At 34.9% G+C, this 21,168-nt stretch overlaps 1 protein-coding gene across 5 annotated transcripts in view; it reads left to right on the top strand.

Annotated features, from left to right (window-relative positions):
- Window positions 1-308: 308 nt before the first annotated feature.
- LOC125844801 (uncharacterized) overlaps window positions 309-21,168 on the top strand; it is a 77,124-nt gene continuing 56,264 nt past the window's right edge. For 3 of the 5 annotated variants that reach the window (XR_007444192.1, XM_049524136.1, XM_049524139.1), the window contains exons 1-14: window positions 309-569; window positions 708-881; window positions 1,088-1,183; window positions 1,792-1,861; window positions 5,382-5,512; window positions 6,564-6,701; window positions 6,780-6,937; window positions 12,183-12,351; window positions 12,449-12,547; window positions 12,663-12,749; window positions 12,828-12,887; window positions 12,973-13,130; window positions 13,228-13,429; window positions 17,828-17,947. Coding sequence is in view for 4 of the 5 variants with exons in the window: in XM_049524136.1 (XP_049380093.1) it covers window positions 423-569; window positions 708-881; window positions 1,088-1,183; window positions 1,792-1,861; window positions 5,382-5,512; window positions 6,564-6,701; window positions 6,780-6,937; window positions 12,183-12,351; window positions 12,449-12,547; window positions 12,663-12,749; window positions 12,828-12,887; window positions 12,973-13,130; window positions 13,228-13,429; window positions 17,828-17,947 (1,809 nt within the window). In the remaining variant the exon portion in view is untranslated. The remainder of the gene's footprint in view (window positions 570-707; window positions 882-1,087; window positions 1,184-1,791; window positions 1,862-5,381; window positions 5,513-6,563; window positions 6,702-6,779; window positions 6,938-12,182; window positions 12,352-12,448; window positions 12,548-12,662; window positions 12,750-12,827; window positions 12,888-12,972; window positions 13,131-13,227; window positions 13,430-17,827; window positions 17,948-21,168) is intronic. The other 2 variants (XM_049524137.1, XM_049524140.1) reach the window with 1 other exon arrangement.

Here is a 21,168-nt window from a genome sequence, read left to right on the forward strand (position 1 = left end):
CTATTACCCCCTGAACTTATTTTATATATAATTTTTTACCCCTTTTCGGCCTATATTCAACCTTAAAGTATAACGGAGGATATTGACATACCATTTATAATAGTTCGGGGGTATATTTATCCCTTTTCCCTTTAATTTATGTTGAAATGTTCTTAAAACCTACTAAAATTTACTTTTTTTTTTTCTTATAACAGTCAATTATTGAAAAGCTGTTCAAAAACTTAGAAAAATTATTTATTTTGCACGGTAAATTACTTAGTATATATATATAAATAAAAATAAAAGGGTAAAACCCTGAGCTTGTTGGCTGGCAGGTGGTGGTTGCTCATAAAACCCTGCGCCGTGACTCTTGTGCTCTCAAATTCGAACGAAGAAAAGCGCGGGTTGGAAGAATTGGTTTGCTAGGGTTTCTAGTTACTCCAATGGCCACAACTACAGAAGCTAATGATGAAGCTTCAAGAAGAAGCACCACCAAGATTGTTGATGCTTCGCTTTGGTGGGACCCCTTCCCACACTTGCTCGCTGAACTCGAATCTGTTTCTCCCTCCTCTGACCTCCCTCCTCCTCTGGTAATTAGAGTAGCAATTTTTGTTTTTTTTGTTTTTGAAATCATAGGGAAATGGTTTTTGGTGGAACTGAAATTTGCATTAGAAAATCAATGTTCTGCTATGTAGTGCAGCTATTAATATCTTATTTTTATTACTCAGGAGAAGAAGATAAAGGTAAATCATGCATGGTTTCTGGACACAGTTTCACTATTTAAGCCACCAAACCTGAAATCAAGGGAGGCTTTAGATGCCAGCCGACTGAAGATTGGTCTACACCAGATTACTGTAGAAGCTGATAAAAAAGAAGCAGCCTTGAAAATTAGTTCTGCTTTGGTAAAACTCTACTTTTTCTGGACCATATGCAATGTTCGGTACTCAAATCATATTGTTGCGTGGTTGGCCTGTAGTCGCTTTTCAATACAGAAAGTTGTTTTATTCTAACTTTTTTCTGTTTGACATGGATCACCATTACTATTATTCTACATCTTGCCCTTATTTAGGTAATTGTTGTAAGGGGCTAAATCCTCATATTTTTGCAGTGTTTGGATGAGGTGCAGTCATATATTCTTGTTGATAGAACCATTAATCAAAAAAGTATCGTTGCTGATGGTGTATTTCACGAGCTTCCTCATTTGGTTAGTGACAGAATTCCCTTGCTCTTTCATTCTCTAATGCTACTCATACTATATTTTGGAGGAAACAGTTTTTATTAATATTGCGTGGAATAATAACTTCTAGCTTGTCGCTTCGCCTCCGTGGCTTAGTTCAGTGCCTAAGGTTGAGGGACTTGTGAGGTCACAGGCTTGAGCTCTGCGCCATGTGAACTAAGCCTGATATTTAAGTGGAGAAGGGAAGAGGGGGTAGGGTTGGCCCCAAACAGATTTCTCAGTCATCAGAAAAAGAAAAAGAACTTCTAGCTTGTTGAGGTATAAACAGGAAACATGTCTATATCTATCCCCACTGCTATAGCCCAAGCCCACACCCACACCCACACCCACACCCAAGCCCCACCCAAGTCCTGCAGTATTGAGAATTTCAGGTGAACAAAGTGACACATGGTAATTTACTTCAACAGTGGTCCTTGTTGGTCCAGCCATGCCTTTGCAACAAAGTACAGTTCACTTGAAATTTAATTTTAAGAATGTAGTAGTGCCTCATTCATTGTGTTGAACTATTTGTTGCAGGAGATGTTTGTACAAGTTCTCTTTTGTTTCATTTTCTTCTTTTTATTGTTGTTATCCAGGTTATGCTTCAGTATTATTTGGAACGCCAATGTTTAATGAAGTGCACGCGTCATATAATTATGCAAGCTTGTGAGTCTTTCTTCTGTTTGGTTGTTACTTATTGCATTGTTATTTTTAAACAACTGTAATAGGAGGTGCATAGGTTCTGCACAGTCCTTGCAGTGTTTCATATATGAGTTATACTTTTCAACAACATTTGGTAATTTCCTAGGCTGAAATATTTAGTTGAGACTATTAATTTGTGCTCTAAATTTTGTATATCAATTGTAGCCAGATATTTTAGGGTCATTTTAATGAAATCTTTGTTCATTGTGCTGCTACACTGTGATGTGAAAATGCTGAGAAGCACGTTGATGTTGTTCTAAACTTAGTTCTGGTGTTGTTGAAGGTGAAAATGGAGTAAAATGCAATCAAAATGTGAGTTAGTTAAAAAAAGGTGTAGAGGAACGAAATAAATAGAAATAAAATATATGTAATGCAAGAAAATAACTATAGTTGCAAATATATTAATATAACCACTTACACTTGCTGTAAATAGTTTATGACACCTGCTTTGTTTGATATTAATGATATGATATTTGATTTTATTAAAAATAAAAAAGATCAAAAAGTACAATTAAGTGAAGTATGCTTATCTTTTAATCAGGACAATTAAGTGAAAAATGTTAAGTAAAAATCGTTGTCAATCAAGTTCAAAAATCATTTGATGATTTTGATTTGGATGCAACGATGTAGTTTTATGTTTTTAATTCATATTTATAAACAAGTTTACAACAAAAATAATAACCACTACGCCTCAATCCCAAACAAGTTGTGATCAATTCTATGAAAAATTACTGAACATGTTCCCTATTTAAATTCATCTCAGTCCAATATAGTACAAAATAATAATCAAAAGTACCAGAAGTTCTGTATATTATATTGGCATAAGAATCTCTAGAGCTAAAACTGCTAGAAAGCATAGGGCCTAGAGTAAACGTAATAACATGCAGAACAATTATGGAGAATGTTCATCTGTCTAAAGGGGATAAGATGGGTGAAACCAGGGAGCATTAAAGGAGTCCTGAGCAGCTGGAATAGAGATGACAATGCTTCTGATAAGGAGAAGAGATGGAAACTTGTCCCAGCATGTATTTGGCGGACAATCTAGCATGTATTTGGTGGATAATCTGGAAAGAGAGAAACAACAGGGGTTTTGAAAATGGGCAGAATAGCTTACAGAAGATCAAGATGAATTGCTTAGCTCTGTCCTCTTTTTGGTGTAAATAAGATATATTAACTAGGACAGAAGACATCTTTGATGTGCTAGATTGTTTACAGGCAACAATCTAGACTAAGACTGTTTTCTTGGTAAGTTGTAACACTTTTGAAGGAGAACTACACTTTTGTTGAAGTATACCTGTGGATATATAGACTAAAGTTACCAGTTTAAAAAAAAACATGACTAAAAAATATATTCCCAATTAATTGGTATCACATATATAAACTTTCATCCACTACACCCTATCATTTGCTAAGTCTGCATTGATTCCAAGAGGTTGTAGGTCTTTCTTATGCTAAAACTATAATTTTTTTTGTGATTACTAACATTCATTAAAATAACGTTCGCATAACTCTTCCTTTTGAAAAGGAAAAAGGTTTGCAGGACACTTAACATATTATTTTTGGTAGCTGTACTTATTGTTTAGTGCTAGCTCTTTCGTCATTCAAGACAAAATCGTGGATGATGAATTGAACCTTGGTGCTTGCATTTGACTGTTGTCAAAGTGTGGGAAGTGTCCAACTTGCAATGAACTTGAATTCAAGCTTAAGCGCACCACAAACAAACCTTCAAGGACGCTGTTTAGTTTTTCCTTGATTTTATTGTGCACTCTTTCATGCTAGCATTTTGGTACACTTAAGTGTTCAATTACAAGTTCTGAATGGTATAACATATTAGCGTGATCCCACACGTGGGGTCTAGGGACTCAACTCAAGAAAAGCATTTTCAAAAGTAGGTTTGACAAATACAAGAGCAAAAGTTACAGTGAAATACTCTACAAAAGGAAAGTACTGACAACAAAAATAGTAAAGATAACTCAAGTAAAAGAAACAACAAGGATACAATTGTAGAATAAGATAATTCTAATAGTAATGCAAGTGGAGTAGGCAAGGTGCATTAAGCTACAACTCTCTACCTACTAACTCTCTACCTTAATTCTCTACGTCAATGCTTTCTTATGTATGGTCATGTCCTGTGTGAGCTGAAGATGTGCCATGTCATATTTGAACACCTCTCCCCAATTCTTCCCCAATCTACCTCTATCTCTCTTTAGACCTATCACTGCCAACTCTGGCACTTCCTTACTAGGGCTTCTGTGTTTTTTCATCTGCTCTTAATATGTCTGAACCATCTCAACCTCGCTTCCCGCATTTATCTACCATTGAGGCAACTCTCACTTTGCCCCATATATCTTTATTCCTAATCTTATCTCTCCTAGTGTTCTCACATATCCTTCTATGCGTCCTCATCTCTGCTACATTCATTTTCTGCACATGTGAATTCTTGACTGACCAACACTCTGCTTCTTAAAGATAGTCGATCTAACACCTACTCTATAAAACTTACCTTTATGTCTCAGTGGCACCCATCTTTGGAAGGTATCACTTAAACTTGAGTAAACAATTGCTTCCATAGCGTTAAATTGTACTGGTAGAATATGTGCAACAAGAAATGCTTTGATTCTTGAGTATTGTCTTAAATTTTGGACATTGAATTATGTAGTGTCCCCTTGTCTTTGTTAGAGGGACAATATTTTGCTGTTGAGAAAAATGATAACTCAGCAACATGGCTGCCCTATAAGAACACTTAAAGTACTTGTGCGTTGACATGGATATTAGGCCTGATTTCAGGAGAGGCTGATGTTTTCTTGTCACCTTTTCCCTTTAATTTTCAGTTGTAAGTTATATTAGTATAGAATGTACTCCATCAGCTTATTTTGGGATTTCTAGTGAAGTGTTCTTCAAAAGAAAAAAACAGCTTTCTGCGAGATTCCATTCAAGTACCAATTGTTGCTTCTATCTCATGAAATTATTGTTTTTTGATTGGAGTACAAATGAGCTGAAAATCTCTTTTCGAATTCACAATACAAATTTATCGTCATTTGAGACTGTTGTCATAGTTTGATATTTTCAATGTTTTAATGCCAACATAGAGCTGAGAGTCCTTATCAATGATCTGTTTGATTGTTTCTTCAATCTCGTTTTTTTTTTCTGACTCTTAGATGCTTGGCTTAGATTCCGATGTACATGTATCAATTTATTAAAAATTAGATCTATTTTCTTTTATTCCTTTTTGTTTCTATAACATGTCTCCACCATAATTGTTTATGCATATAAATTTATCTGAAAATTACATCTATTTTCTTTTATTACTTTTTGTTTCTATAACATGTCTGTACCGTACTTGTTTTTATGCATATACACATTTGTTTGAAAATTACATATCTTTTCTTTGATTACTTTTTGTTTCTATAACATGTCTCCACCATACTTGTTTATGCATTATATAAATTCATGTATTACTTATCTTATTCGTCTCCTAATGCAGTATATATCGCGACAAGATCTCAAGATTCGTTTATTGTAGATGAGGCACAGAAATTGATTTCTGATGGACTGGACAGGAAATTCTTTTCTGTCCTGCAGGAGAATCTACACTCTAACTTTCCTGAGAACATGGTAACTATGTTTTGTATTCGGTGTTCAGGATTGAGTTTGTGTGACTTCAACTCAGGATGTGGTGATCAAAAGTGCTGGGCAAGTTTGTGCATGCATGGGATGGGCTTTAAGGGATTGGATAATTTGACAAGTCTCTGAAGTGGCTAATTTAAGAACTTAATACAGAAACAACAACATACCCAGTGAAGTTCCATTAAGTGGGGTTTGGAGAGGGTAGAGTGTACGCAGACCTTACCACTACCTCGTTGAGGTAGAGAGACTGTTTTCGAAAGACCCTTGGCTCATTTAAGAACTTAATGATAGATAGTTATGGATGTATGAGCCACTAAGAGTGGTTTCTTGGCCTTTCATCCGCACTAAGAAAAGGAAAACAAGAATAAATGTGTGCGTTATAGGAGAGGAAGGAAAACAAGAGTGAAACTTCACCTTCGAAGGTGACTTTCTCTGCACAATCACCCAATTTTCATAATCCCTTCTCTACTAATAAGATAATAATATACATACTTGTGTATTAGAAAGGAATACATTTTTACCTATCAAAGAGAAAAAGAAAAAAGAAAAAAGAAAGGCGTGCACTGTTGGATCGGGATGCATTAATATGAAGTAAAAAGAACTTATGAAGCAACAAGTAAAAGGTGAGGATTGAAGAAACTTGGAAGCAAATGTGAGATCTGGACTTCTATGACTTTCTACTAAATGAATTTGGAGATAATGTCCTTGTTGCTCCAAGGACATCAAGGGAAACATGCGAATGTTAATTTGGAAGCCATGTCAAAACAGTTCTGTACTTTGTTTCCCACATAAGCTACTCTTCTTAATTAGAAATTCTAATTTATTGGTTGCATTAGATAAATTTTAGTTTTCTGTCTTATTGCATGAATGGCTGAATTAGCTTGGTGACAAGGTTTCAGCATTTTAGATAGACTCCATCATCGTCTAAATGCTATATATCAGAGTTCTAGTTCGTACTTTCTTCTTTGTTTTCATTTTTAGTGCAATCCGTTCTTGTTAATCATTTCATAGATTGAAGTACCTGCCTTCTCATGCATAGGATGTTGACCTTTATACTTTGTGGGCTGAAGAAATAGTAATTGAAGACAATCTTGTATTGGATGTTCTTTTCCTCATATTTTACGAGTTCTGCCCCTGCACGGGTGAACTGTGGAAAAAATTGTGCTCACTTTATGAGGTACTTCCTTGAAATTTCAGTTGGAGTTATTATCTCTTAGACTTGCGTATTTGCTGATTCTAGCACAATTTATTTCAGGGATTCATTTCAAATTCTTATAATTTTGGGAAGTTGGCTGTATCTGCTGAAGCAGTTTCCTCTATTTATCATGCCAAACTGCAGCTGCTGCTTATCCTCATAGAAACTTTGGATTTGGAAAATCTTTTGCAGATGGTTCATGATGAAACTCCGTTCAGGTTGTTGTTAACAGTTCATTAGCTCCATGCTTACTATTACTGTTGTACTTTTTTTAGTCAAGTAAGGAGTAAATTCATTAACGATGGGGAAAAACTCCAATATACACAAAGGGGTCATTTGATAATAGTTACTAGAGAAAATAATGCAGTATTAGGTTTGGTATTACTATTCCCTTGTTTGATACACTTTTTCAACCTATGTAAAAATTAGTTATACACCCTTTTTGGTACTATCCTATGTATAACTAATACATAACAAACCAGGTCTTAACTATATCAAGTTTATTAATGCATGCTAATGCATGGTTAAAGATACAATTTCCCCTGAAAGTGTATAAATATGGAGGGTATCTTTGAAAACAATTATTTTTAGAAATTATGCAATGCATGTTATTTGTAATACACCAAACCAAACCGTGGAAGTTGTCTTTATTACCCCTTTTTCATCATTAGGATCATTTAATATGAACAAGTCAACCCATCACCAAGTTCCATTACTCCCCAACACATACCATAAAGAAATACACGATTCTATACACTTAACAAGGGTCGAGAAATCCACTTGCCTCAAATAATCGAACAATCACTCCGGGACTTGAGCCTTCCCGTTTCGTTGTGCTTCCAAATCAATGCAATTTATTCAAATAAGTAATCACAATAAAATTTTGAAACTAACCACACCCATATTACTGTATTTTTTTGAAATAGGTAACTTTGTATTCACACAAAAGACCTCATCAAGAAATTGACGAGGAGGGATTTACAAACCCCTCGGGGGTGCCATCATTCTCAAGTCCAAAACCAAATTTTCAAAAATTTACAATTGTCCTATAAACTTTACTAAACTATCTGCTTCCCCCACTAAATCTGGCTTACACCAAAAAAACAAAAGACTAAGGCATCTCATCTTGATCGTCTAGGCACTGCTAGTCCTCCCTTCAAAGCACCTTCCATTCCTTTCTTTCCATAGTGTCCACCAAATGCAAGAAGGTACATTTTTCCACCAATCTCCCTTTAATCCTCTCTTCCCAATTCCTTGCCAGCGTGTTAGTACCTCAAAAGTGTTTCTGGGCATTGTCCAGTTAACCCCGAGTATACAAATGAACATGTTCCACAGATCTGCAGCCATCCTGCAGTGCAAAAACAAAATGGCCATTTTCTTCATGTTTTAGCATATTACTGTATGTTTTAGCCTTGACCCAAAAACTCACCTAACTCTATAACCAAGTTCCTAAATCTTGATGCCAACCAATAGGTCAAATCTCATATTTCCTAAATTTCAAACCTAGGGTTTAGTCTTAATTTCTCCAAACACTGCAACCCTAATAGTTTTCATATAATATCATACCCCCAATATTTAATTACCTATCTCAATATGTCAAAACTCGAATCATTATGTGATGAACATAAGAAAAAAACTCAATATTAACAATAATATGTAACCAGTACCAAACAGAAAGCTTAACCCAATTTGAATCCATTATATTGCCACTTTCAATCATTGCCAAATAATGGCCAATACTAATTGCTGGCAGTCATAGTTAATTGACCATCAAAATAGTTGAAAGGAAAGATTTAGACGTAGCAATTACCTGTGTCAAGTGTTCGTGTCGATGACGGGGGTGGTATTCTCCAGACCTTTTCCCCTTGTTTCCCTTGTAAAATAATTATGTACTAAAAGTGACTAACCCCACTAACTCATTTTAATAAATATGGGCCAAGTGATATAGGGTATTAAATAAATTAACAATATATTTTAGTCCATTAACCATCAATCAAATTAATTATTTAAAATTACCTGTCAACTAAACAACTGTAGTTAATGAATAGCTCCAAAATTCCCAAACCAACTTCACCGATTGATAAAAAATGACCCGGGGCAATTATAGGGAGGGGTAAAACTGTAATTTTATGAAAATTTCCAAAAATGACCTTCCAAGTTATTTCAATTTTTTAAAAAGTAATCTCTGAATGTTATACCTACACCACATGTGCTCCCAATAATTAAGCCTACTTCTTTCCCATGTCTTGAAAGTTATATTACCACTTAGATCCTCTCACCACTGCATAATGTTTCTCCAAAGACCACACTAAAAGGAATACTAATGTTTCTAGTTTTCCACCCTCTTCCAATATTTCGTATTATTCTGCTATTACATGTGGAATATAAAAAGCTTCTCATTGGCTTGAGTAATAATGTACCAAAGGTGCTCAAGAAATATGAATTTTGGATTATGTAGAGTATGATACATAAGCATCTCTCTGTTTAAGCTTAGGTAAGTGTAATATTTGTAATTAAATATACAATATTATATAGTGTCCTGTAGAATATTCTCTATGATCTTTCTTATTCAAGTATAATGAATCCAGGCGTGTATGAATCTAGATACATATGCACTTGATATTCTAACATGTCCTTTCAAACTCAACATGGAGAAACCAACTTGAATTTGCTTATTTTAAAAAAAGTAGAAGTTGGTGCTGAACTCTTGCTAGAATAGTGGCTAGTGCACAACCACCAAAACTAAAAGTAGTGTTGAAATTCTTTATACCAGAAACTGGTAACTACACAATGAAAAAAGTGCTTCTAGCACTACATACAGAGAGAAATCTATTCTCAATCATCGAAAAAGATAGTGTTGCAAGTCTTCTGAACATTATCAGTGTAACATGAATTTGCAGAACAATGGCAATAAATTCAAAGTTTAGAGGAGGGAGTCGATCATGTAAAATTTGCTGTGCTGTTATCACTGGTTTCTAGAGCGATGAATGGTAGTTGAATGATCTTAGATAGAAGAGCATGTTTGAATGGTCTTATGGAGACCAGGGCACATGTTGCAGGAGAGAGGAGCATTGTCGGGCACCGAAGAACCCCATGAACTACCCAAAACCTCATAAGGTCCATAAGGGCTACCATTCATCCACAAGAACAATTGCCTAATTGTAGATATTCAATATCTTATCCAATTTCTCCACCTGTATACATAACACATGCTCTCATAATGAAGTTTCGGAAGTTGCAGTTGACATGATCATATGCCTTCCCAAGGTTCAACATACACAAAATATGCAGGGGCTTTATCAGCCACATAGAGTTTCAACCCTTCCAACACTGTAGTTTCATCAAAGTCTCTTTGCAGCCACTCTTTCTCCTCTGTGATGAAAGACCTTCCTGTCATGTTGAATTCAGGCCTCCAGGTTTCAGTTTCAGCATAAAGATCCTGATGGTAGCCTACTATTTCCATTTTTGTATCTCTAGGATCAGTAATAACTTCCCTTGAACTTCCTTGTTATCAATATGGTTAAATCTTTGTGAGAGCTGGCCATTTTCTAGAAAAACGTGGTGTTTTTGTCTCCTTCCTTCAACCATTAAGTTCTAGACATTTGCCTCCATTAAATCTCTTCATATTTAGTTACCTCTTAGATTTCCATATAAAATTAGCTTTTTGTAATATTTCATCCTCAATAAATGCGTGCTCAATTCTTGCAAGTTACCCAGTATTAAACTCTGGTTCATTATCTCTATCTTCTTTATTTTTAAATTCCCATAGTTGTTTGTGTGAGAAATATAGGAAAAGAATAGTATTGAATTGTTGTTGTGTCTACATTATTACATTGAAACCCTATTTATAGACACTAGAATACAATCCTTTACCAAGTAGGATACTATTTACTATGCCTATTTCTATTTGTATTCCTATTCCTATTCCTATTCTAAATAGGATTGTATAAACCTATTCCTATTCTAATAGGATTGTATAAACGTATCCATGTTCTAACAGTTTGCATTCCATTTCTTCAACTTAGCTTTCATACTTTAAAGAAAATATTTGCATTCTTAACATTAATTAGGTGTACAGACTTTGTTTCTGGGTTATGTGCTAAATGACTTTGAGTAATGTTTTTATATGTTTCTTTTTTGAGAAATATTTGGTCTAGATATGTTAATAAACAACATATGAATGACCTATTAAACAAACTAAATTTGGTGAACTATTGTGGAGCAGTGGAGGTACTGTAGTGAAATTCTTTGGCCAAGATTAGATTAGCCAAATCAATTATGGAATCTCATTGCTTCGTGTGAGAGCAATAAATACTACTGCCTGGATTTGATTAGCCAAGTCAATTAGGATCATTGCTTCGTATCAGGAGTTGCATCAACTTTGGTGCTGTCTGTGGAGCAGTTAAAGATTATTATGTTTTTTGTTTATGCCAGTCCTTATGTTCAACAACAACAACAACAACAACAACAAACCCAGTGAAATCCCACTAAGTGGGGTCTGAGGAGGGTATAGTGTATGCAAACTTTACCACTACCTCGTGGAGATAGAAATGCCGTTTATGAAAGAATCTCGGCTCAAGTGCATCAAACCCAAGGAGAATAAGAAGAAAACAATGAAGAAAGCAAAAACAGTGCAAAGTCTCCACAAGAAAACACTAACAACAGTAAAATATTGATAATCAAATACAATAACATATGACAAGAACTACAAGGGTACGACTAGTACTAAGACATGCACTAACAAACCTAAACCTTCACAAGGCAAGACACCCTCCACCCCTACTATCCCTCTACCCTAATCCGCAACCTCCACTCCTTCCTATCTAGAGTCATGTCCTCGCCTCCTTGGTAATATAAAGCTGCGCCATATCTTGTCTAATCATCTCTCCCCAATACTTCTTCGGCTACCTCTACCCCTCCGCGAATCCCCTATAACCAGCCTCTCGCACGCCCAGTCCAAGATATTCTTTTTATATTTGTTGAGTTTTAACTATATTTAATGTCACTAGCAGCTCACCAAAACTAGCTTATCATTATTGGCACTTCTGTGAATAAGTAAAACAACATTTCATAGTGGAAATCAATTAAACTAAAAGATTCTCACACATCATATGCACTGATGTATCACTATCACAATTATGGTCTCGAATGATTCAATGAACTGCAGTCTAGTGCAACTCCTTTGGAGTATGAATAGCTTTTTCTCTAAGTCATGTTGCAAATTGTGTGATATCTACTTTTAATTATGGAGGGCAATTGCATGGCTTTTCTGCTGGATGATTGACCCCATTGGAGGGAAGATCAAATAGTACTGGTTAGCTATAAACCTCCGTCTTGTTTTCTCATCTTCTTATGGGTTCTTCAACTTCTCTCAAGATTTTCTGTTCACAGTTTAGCATTGTTGCTTCGGTATGTTTATCCTATTTCCTTATTGACTTAATGGCTACCTTTTTTCAAAATCAGGCAGGGTTATGTTACTTTTTCTTTGTCGGAGGTGGAAGAAATTGATGCTATGGTGTCCACTTTTGATGTTTTCGAAAACAATGAATCGGGACCATTGGTTTTGGCATGGGCAGTGTTTCTCTGTCTAATTTCATCTCTTCCAGGAAAAGAAGAAAACAATAAACTGATGGTCTGTTGTGCTTCATATTGCGTAATTGACTTGCTTGTGCTTTCTCCAATAGCTGTAAAGTTTTGACATTGTTTTGCATATCTTAATGCTGTTTCAGGAGATCGATCATATTGGTTATGTCCGCCAAGCTTTTGAAGCTGGATCATTGAGTTCTTTTCTTGAAATTATTGAAAATGATATACTGAGGGATTTTGATGTGAGTGAATTGCTTGTTTATTCATTATATGAAAATAATATTTCACCCATCTTACCTTTCTAAAATATTCAGGTGGTGCATTATATCATTTTATCTTTGCTTTGATATTTATTAGTTTTTTCAGGGTCCTATTACTGGTTTTAGAAGTGTTTTGCGGACATTTTTATCAGCATTTATTGCATCTTATGAGATCAATCTCCAGGTTATTTAATTTCAAAGACTTCATTGCTTTTTGAAGGAACACACACATCTTAATTATCATGCCTTTCCTGTTTTGCAGCTGGAGGATGGTAACCTGAAATTGATATTGGATATTCTTTGCAAAATTTATCAAGGGGAGGTTTGGATGATTGTTGTGTTTTTGAGCCTTCAAATTCATATGTTCTCTCATTAATACATGGTGACTATTGCCGTATTTTGTGCAGGAGTCCCTCTGTACTCAGTTTTGGGATAGGGAAAGTTTTGTTGATGGTCCTATCAGGTGCCTTCTTTGCAGTTTGGAGGGTGAATTCCCATTTAGAACTGCTGAGCTTTTACAGTTGTTAACTGCACTTTGTGAAGGAGCGTGGCCTGCGGAATGTGTGTAAGTAACTTTCTCTTTCCGAGGAATCATGAAGGATCCTTTCATTTATGTTGCTTGTAGAATGTGTTATGAGAAATTATGTATGCGTCTTGAACAGATTTAATTTTCTCGACAAGTCCACTGGATTGTCATCTCCTGTTGACATCAGTAGCTGTGCAATTGTGAATGATGCTTCTCAGACTGTTATGGTGGTCCAACCATTACAACTTCCTGGTATTGAGGGTCTGGTCATTCCTAGTGGAACCCGTGGTCATCTGTTAAAGATGATTGATAGGGATATTGCTCTAGTTAGATGGGAGGTAACTATAACTGCTATTATATTCATTTCACTATTATGCTTCTTTGACTGTTCAATTCTTTCTACCACTAGCTATGGGAGCAACCTTACCCTGATTTTTCGAAAGTTGTACTTTTTAGGAGCTAATTATGCTGTATTCATCTTCATTTTCATGCGTATCTTGGTATTAGTTTCTTGTTGATGCATATCTTTGATAAAATTCATTTTGTGACTTTGGTTTTGCAACATTCTATTGTTGACACAGCCAAACTTCAATGTTTAGAGAATTTTTAGATGTTAATATCGGACTGCTTTATGTTCCTTCTATATGACTTTGATGCAAATTCCATAATGGATATAATATGAAGTGTGATTTTTTTTTCCAAACTGGTAAAGTAGTAATTGTATTAACGGAAAAGGGTAAAAAATGTCCTTAAACTATGTGAAATTAACAAAAATGTCCTTGGTTAATAGTTTGGTCAAAAAATGCCCTTATTGTTACTTAGTGGGTCACAAATGTCCTCTTCCTACTGAAAATAATAGTATTTTTTTTCTTTTTTAAACATATGCTATTCCTAAAAAATATTACTATTAAAAAAATTAATTCTTGTTTCTTTTCTTTTTAACTCACTTTAACTAATAAATAAGTAGGAGATGATCTTTTTTTTCTTCTTAATCTCACTTTAACGATTAAAATAAAATAACTCAATTTACCTTTTTAACTAATACTGTAGGATATATATATATATATATTTTTTTTTTCTTTTGATAACCGAGAAATCCATCTGTGACCCGCCCTTTGGACCAATCACAGCCTTCTAAACTCGGTGGATAATGGGCCTGCCCCTCTACCCTTCTCCACTTAAATACCGGACTTCACTTTGCATGGTGTGGGGCTTGAACCTGGGACCTGAGCCACAAATCCTCCACCTTTTGCCACTTGAGCTAAGCCTTGGGGCCTGTAGGATATATATATAAGATCACAATAACTCCGTCATCAATTTTCATTTAGACAATGATAAAAAATTCCTAATAAAATAGAATTTCTTAATCTTTTTCGAATTGAAGTAGGATAAGCATTTTCTAATTAAAAAAATTATCATTAGGAAAAGAATGTGTTTAAAAGCAAAAGAAATAGTAATATATTTGTTTGGAAAAAGGGAATTTTCGATCCATTAAGTAACAATAAAGGCCTTATTGGACCAAACTATTGATGGCAAAGGCAGTTTTAGACCAAACTAATAATATTAACTGATTCCATTCTACTCCTGTAATGAGGCTATAAAGTCAAGCACAGTATTTTTCACTGTTAACATCCTGTAGGTTAGACCAAATAGCCACAAACCATAAGCAAGTGTGCTTAATCTTCTGTATCACCGTTATTTTTCTTTCAAAGCATCTTGCACTCCTTTCCTTCCATATTATCTGACACACGTGCTGGCACAGTATTCCAAATTTTCCTCACTGATTTACGCATTCCCTAACACCCCTGCTGGCCAGATGATCCTTTACTGAACAGGGCCTGACAAACGAGACCCTGAAAAGTTGAAAAAACAGCAACCAGCAACCAGATTTGTCTTGGTACTGTGTATTGTGAAAAAAGATGGCTGCCACTTTCCTCCTCACTGTTGCACATGAAGCTTCTGCTACAAATTGACACCCTTCGGTATAGGTTGCCTTGGGTGGAGACATGCATTCTGTGAGGCTATCCACATAAAACATCTGACTTCATAGGTAGCTTTCGTTGGTTTTCTCATTCCTAAGGACTTCCTGAAATAGCTTAATGGTGGAGCATACTCTTGCCAAGGCTTAGTTTGAGGGTTCCAGTCCCTCCTTCCGCTCCTGGCTTCATCGTCTAGTGGTAACAAGTGGAGTGCATAAGCCAGTTTAGACTTCAGAGATCGGGGCAAGTAGTTAGCACTTAGCAGCCACTTGCACAAGGTTCTAAGCCTATTTGACTAATAAGAGGAAAGTGCAAGCCAAAACTGACTCCTAACAAGTTGCGTTCATTTCTATGATATCAACTCACGCACGACACCAGCAATAACTTGACTCTTTGGAAAATGAAACCATATCCACAATCTCTCAATGGGGCTGGAAGGAACTTCTAGAACAATTCATGCCTTTCTGTTTCTATGGTCTGAATTCTTTCTTTATTTTCATTGTTCCCTGGACTTTTTATCAATATGAGTAATTGTAACACTATTTATGACACATGAATCGCTTGCGAGGCCAGCTTATGTCGTCTCTATCACTGTTAAGTATCTTCTAGCAAGAGTTTAAATAGAACACTGCATCTCTCTACCTAGTCCATATGGAAGTATATGGTACTTTTTCATCCAAACCACCTTCTTGAGATTTTCTAAAACAAAGGATTCCCAATCAAAACAATTTTTATGAAAATTAAGACATAAGTTGTGTAGGCATAAAAAGCTCAAAAGTAATTTTTTGATTCCCATTATCACAACTCAGCTCTAGTGTTATCAAAAGCGAAAAGCGCAAAAAAACTTTTAAGGTTCATAGGGGCTTTAAGAGCAAAAAGCGCAAATAAAGCATGAGCTTTATTGAGAAAAGGCACTAATGGAGAAAACATCAAAATATGTATTTAGTGTTAGACTAATAATTATAAGCATGAAAACAAATATATGGACAAATAAATTGATTGTTTTTATGATAAATTGAAATATCAATGGTTTAGCATCCCCTCTTCAGGAAATGCTCATTCACAAGGAGAAGTATGTCTTAGAGCTTTGATGATGACACTGAAGCGCACATTAAGCGAGGTGAAGCACTCAATGCGTTTTGAGCCTCATTTTAGGGCATAAAAGCACCTTTGATAACACTACCCAACTCCCCAACTGATTTTTTTTGATAAAAAGTAATGAAATTATATTTGTGTGCATAGCAAGCTGCCCGTATACTAGAAGTATACCCAAAGTAGAAAATCTACAAAATAAATATGGTTTTCTACTAAAGATATCAATCTTCTATACATTAAGAAACATCATGGGTGCACCAAATGGAAATAAGTATAAGAGACTATTTCTCACTTGAATAAAATTCAACTTTGCACCCTCAAAAGCCTTTTCTTTCTCTCCAAACGACCCACATAAGTGCTAGTGGTGCCACATTCCATGCCTTAGTGGCATCACTCAAGTTACCCAAACCATATTGCTGTTTCGTGCACTCATGTAAGACAATGCCTTCTTGTACTTGAGAAAAGAGCTAGAAGTGTGATCGAAAGTGTAGCTGGCTTAAAGAATTTGCTACCTGACACTGTAATTCTTATCGTTAGTAGGTCCATTTATTTTGTTGGCTGTATTTGACAACTAGTTAGAGAATGTCATCCACACACATGCTCTGAACCAGAAATGCACCAAGGAAATTAGATCTTGTATTTGAAGTTTGGCCAGTCAGCAAGTTTTTTTTTTTGGTGAAAATGCTTCTTTTTCATGTTTTAGAATGTGGTGTGCTAGAGGTCAAACACACCTAAGTTGCTGTCTAATGCAGTCTGATAATACAATCCCCCTTATGGACTTGAGCACATGATTAGAAGTGTGTTTGAAAATGTAATTCACTTGAAATTGTTTGAAACCGAATTTCATATCGTTTATTAGTCATATTATTTTGTAGGTGTTATTTGATGATTGGTCAGATATTGTCATGTGTACACTTCTGATTCTGAATTTGGAATACACCAAGGAAAAATCTTTTATTTTAAGATTAGCTAGTCAGCAAGTTAATTCATCCTGGATTACTTAGCATGTAAACAATTCTCTCTCAAGTTTTTGTTGTGCTGAAGATCTAAAAGTTTACCCGGTTATTCTATATATTTATGGGTCACGTTGCTAAAAAAGTAGCTAAGGTTTTGTCCAAAATTATCCTGTAACCGAGGTTGGTTTTCTATAAAGCTAGAACATAAGGGAAAATAAAATCTTACCCCCCCCTCCCCCCCCTGCCTCCCCCCAGGGTAAAGAGCAAAGTAAAATTATTAGAGGAATATGAATTATTTAAAATTTCATCATATTTTGCTGCTAATATTCTTTCCGTAAGAACTGATATACAATCCCATCCTTCACTTTGTCAGCATTACCATTTTTATCTTTTGCTGACCGTTTTATACAATAATGTGAATACTTCAGAATGATCTTTTGTTGTTGAAAGGATATTCTTTTAGTTCTTCTGTTTTGCATTGCTTGTGTTTTAACTATCTTTTAGTTTTATTTTGGGATTTTCCTATGTAAAAAAACACACATTCTATCTCCTTCTCAAAAAAAACACACATTCTATCTCTCTGCTGCTGTCTCCATTTTCTCTTCTTTCTGATAAAAAATTGTTGTGATCTAGTGTTAGGAGTTTGACATTCAAACCTTTTCTCTTTTATATTCAGCTTCAGTAATTGTAACTTGCTAATTTGTAGTTCCCGCAATCTGGGATTGTCGTGCTGCTTTTGCGTTTGGCCCAAGGGCTGTACTTGGAGAAAACCAGTGAAATCGTTATGACTCTTGGATTTCTCAGCCGGCTTGTGACTTTCAACATGGTAATCCACACGAAATTAATTTTTCTTTGCATGGTGATTTTGATACATCTATTGCAACTGCCCAATCTAAGCGATTAGAGTTGTTCCTTCGTGTCATTGCATCTATGTAAATGCATTTGCACTGATTTCTAGTTGATTTAGTGTGCCTGATGACGGGTGATACATTTGTATCCATTTGCACTGGTGGTGGTTGCAGATGATGTTTGCTATGCTACTTCTGAAATCTTAGTTCTCTTAGTCCTTTTCTGCTGTCCATTTCTTTCTACCATTAATATGGTACTTTGTCAACTGCAATAACGGCTGCAGTAATGACTGCTCCTGTTCTTTAAGAGCTCTTTTGGAAGGATACCTTGTAATTGGATTTGGGTATTACTGAATGTAAATTACACAATTTTGGATTGTTTTGTCTGGTGTAATTACATGGCCTGCATGGAATAGGATGTAATTAAGGGGGAGTAATTACACTTCCCAATTCTCAAGAGGAGTTAAGAGTTACTGGTAATTCCCAGGTGATTTTTCAAATTCTCCTTTATTCTAGTCTTTCAAGCATATTACTCCCGCCTGTCCAATTTATGTGATATAATTTGAACCGGCATGGAGTTTAGGAAAGATATGAAGATATTTGAAACTTCTGCTGTAAAATATGCCATAGTATTTGTGTGGCTATAGCCTTTCACATGCCATAATATTTGTGGTTATAAAAGATTCTCATAAGGGTATATTGGGAAGTGTAAAGTTAATTGTTTTTAAATTTAGAAGTGTCATTCTTTCTAGAACGGACTAAAAAAAGGTATCACATAAACTGAAAGGAGGGATTATTATTGTATACTTATTTCTATCATTTCAAATATAGGAGCATTTATTTTAAACAATTTGTGTTTTGCTGGTTTTCTTTCTTTTTATAATTAGTACAAGTATTTTGTTATAGAAAAATGTTTTCGAAACTCATAAATTCTTTTATTATTTTGAATGGAACAAATCACAGATTCCATTATATTCATGTGTGGAAAGAAACTGATTACTCTTTATGATAGTAGCTATCAATGTATAATTAATAAATATATATTTTTAAAAACTATGCATTTTAAATACCTAGTAATAAATAAGATTTTATATTTTTATATGCACGTATATTTGTTACACATTAATTTTTTTTAATCTAAAAAGGTTTATTTTATCATTATTGTTAACTTCATTTTAAAAATTTAAAATATATCTATGTAATTATACTTGTGCAGCCAAAATGACATGGAATTACATTGTAATTATGTTATAAAAAATAAAGAGTCTTATGTATATGTAATTACTACCCTAGTAATTACACCAAATCCAATTACGAGGTGTTCATCTCAACAAGCTTGCCCCACTTCTACCATACTTTCAAAGAAAACAAGTCAAATACTCAAAACAAGTGTTTTGGAAAGACCAGCCTTGTGATAGGTCTTTTCATGTCTATGCAAAGCCTAAGTTTGTTCAGTTTCACGTTGTGAATGGAAAGAGGTATTCTTTGTTTCACTTAGGGGTCGTTTGGTAGAGTGTATTAGGAAAAATAATGCATGCATTAACTCTGTGTATTAATAGTGCCTTGTTTGATACACTTTTCAACCTATGTATAACTTTTTTTTTTTTGATAAAGGTAATGTTAACTATGTATAACTACTAATGCTTGCATTAATTATACACTCTATTGTGTATTAAAGTGTGTATTACTAATATCATGGATTTCTAGGTATTAGTAATGCAAGAGATTTAATGTGTGCATTAGCATGGTTAAGACTCAATTACCCCTCAAAACCCTTTTTACATTTTTTCCACCATAATTGTGGAGGATATTTTTTTAAATTAATATTTTTATGCAATGTATGCAATTTTTAATACACCAAACAATGCATAAAAGTTATCTATGTATAATTAATGCAAGCATAACTAATACAAGCTCTACTAATGCAATCATTACTAATATACTCTATTTAACATTATTTTTATACACTCTATCATACGACCCCTTAGTTGCTAAGTTCATGTTTTCGTAAGTTTCTATTTGTTAAAAGAGATGTGGTTTTGATGAAGTAAGAGGAGAGCAAATTACACAAATAAAAGATATTTCTTAATAGATTTGAGTGGTACTATGCTGCAAAATAGATAAAGTTTCTTAAATGGCTGTAGTTCAGCTTCTTCGGCATAGGATATTCCATATACAAACTCCAACAACGTGCCAAACAATATCTTTACAAGTTTCTATATTTTGGTCAAACCATATTTGTTTAACTTCAATCATTGCAGGCATAAAAAAATAGTTGGCTTTCTTGCTAGATTGAAAAATATTGTAGGGAGAATGAAGTAACTTTTAAAATACTATTGATAAGAATGGACCTTGGCCAACCCTAATTCAATCCCAAAAACCAGCTCATGAGGTGAGGATTGACCTAGTCCATATAAGGAGCCTAAAACACCCACAACTGGTCTAAAAAATTCAATACGAGAAGATATGGCACTTGAGCTGAATTCAACCTTAAAAGTTAGGTCATGACTCAAGGATTGCCAAAGACAATATAAAGAGACCACAACCCATTTCAATCTATGTGGGACGTGACATGACTCCACACAGCCAGGATTGGACAATTAGAGGGTGATAGCATAACACAAGAGCTCAATTTTGAGAAACACAAGAAAGTGTCTGATGGGTCTAACATTGGTCTGCTACCATGTGAAGAAATGGATCTTATGTCTAATTCAACTTCAAAAGTTTTCATGAGAGGAGGATTGCCCAAAACCATTTAAGGAGACTACAACCTAGTCTCTCAAAAAAAAGGAAATGAGTTGTCTTCTTATAAGATCTTTGAGCAATCTTGATGAGCTACCTTTTGGTGTTGAATTAGTCTTATGGTCCATTTGTTAATATGGTACCAGAGTAGACAAAATTTCTGTGTTCCAGTCTCACCACCTCCCATTATTAGAAAAATAATTTCCACATGCTTGGCTCATCAAATAGAATCAAACTTGCATGTGTGGGGATGTGGTGAAGGCATATATGTAAGTAAATCAAAGTATGCTCTCTTTAACAACTTTAGCTTTTAGATGGGATGACCACCCACTTCAACATGGTATTAGAGCGAACAAAAGAATCAAACCTGCACGTGACATGGTGTATTGAGAATATTGTTAATAAATTAAAAAGTGTTCTCTCAACTACTTAATTCTTTTAGATGAAATGATCACAC

The sequence above is a fragment of the Solanum stenotomum genome, chromosome 11 (genome assembly GCF_019186545.1).
Source record: "Solanum stenotomum isolate F172 chromosome 11, ASM1918654v1, whole genome shotgun sequence".
Classification (NCBI taxonomy): Eukaryota; Viridiplantae; Streptophyta; class Magnoliopsida; order Solanales; family Solanaceae; genus Solanum; species Solanum stenotomum.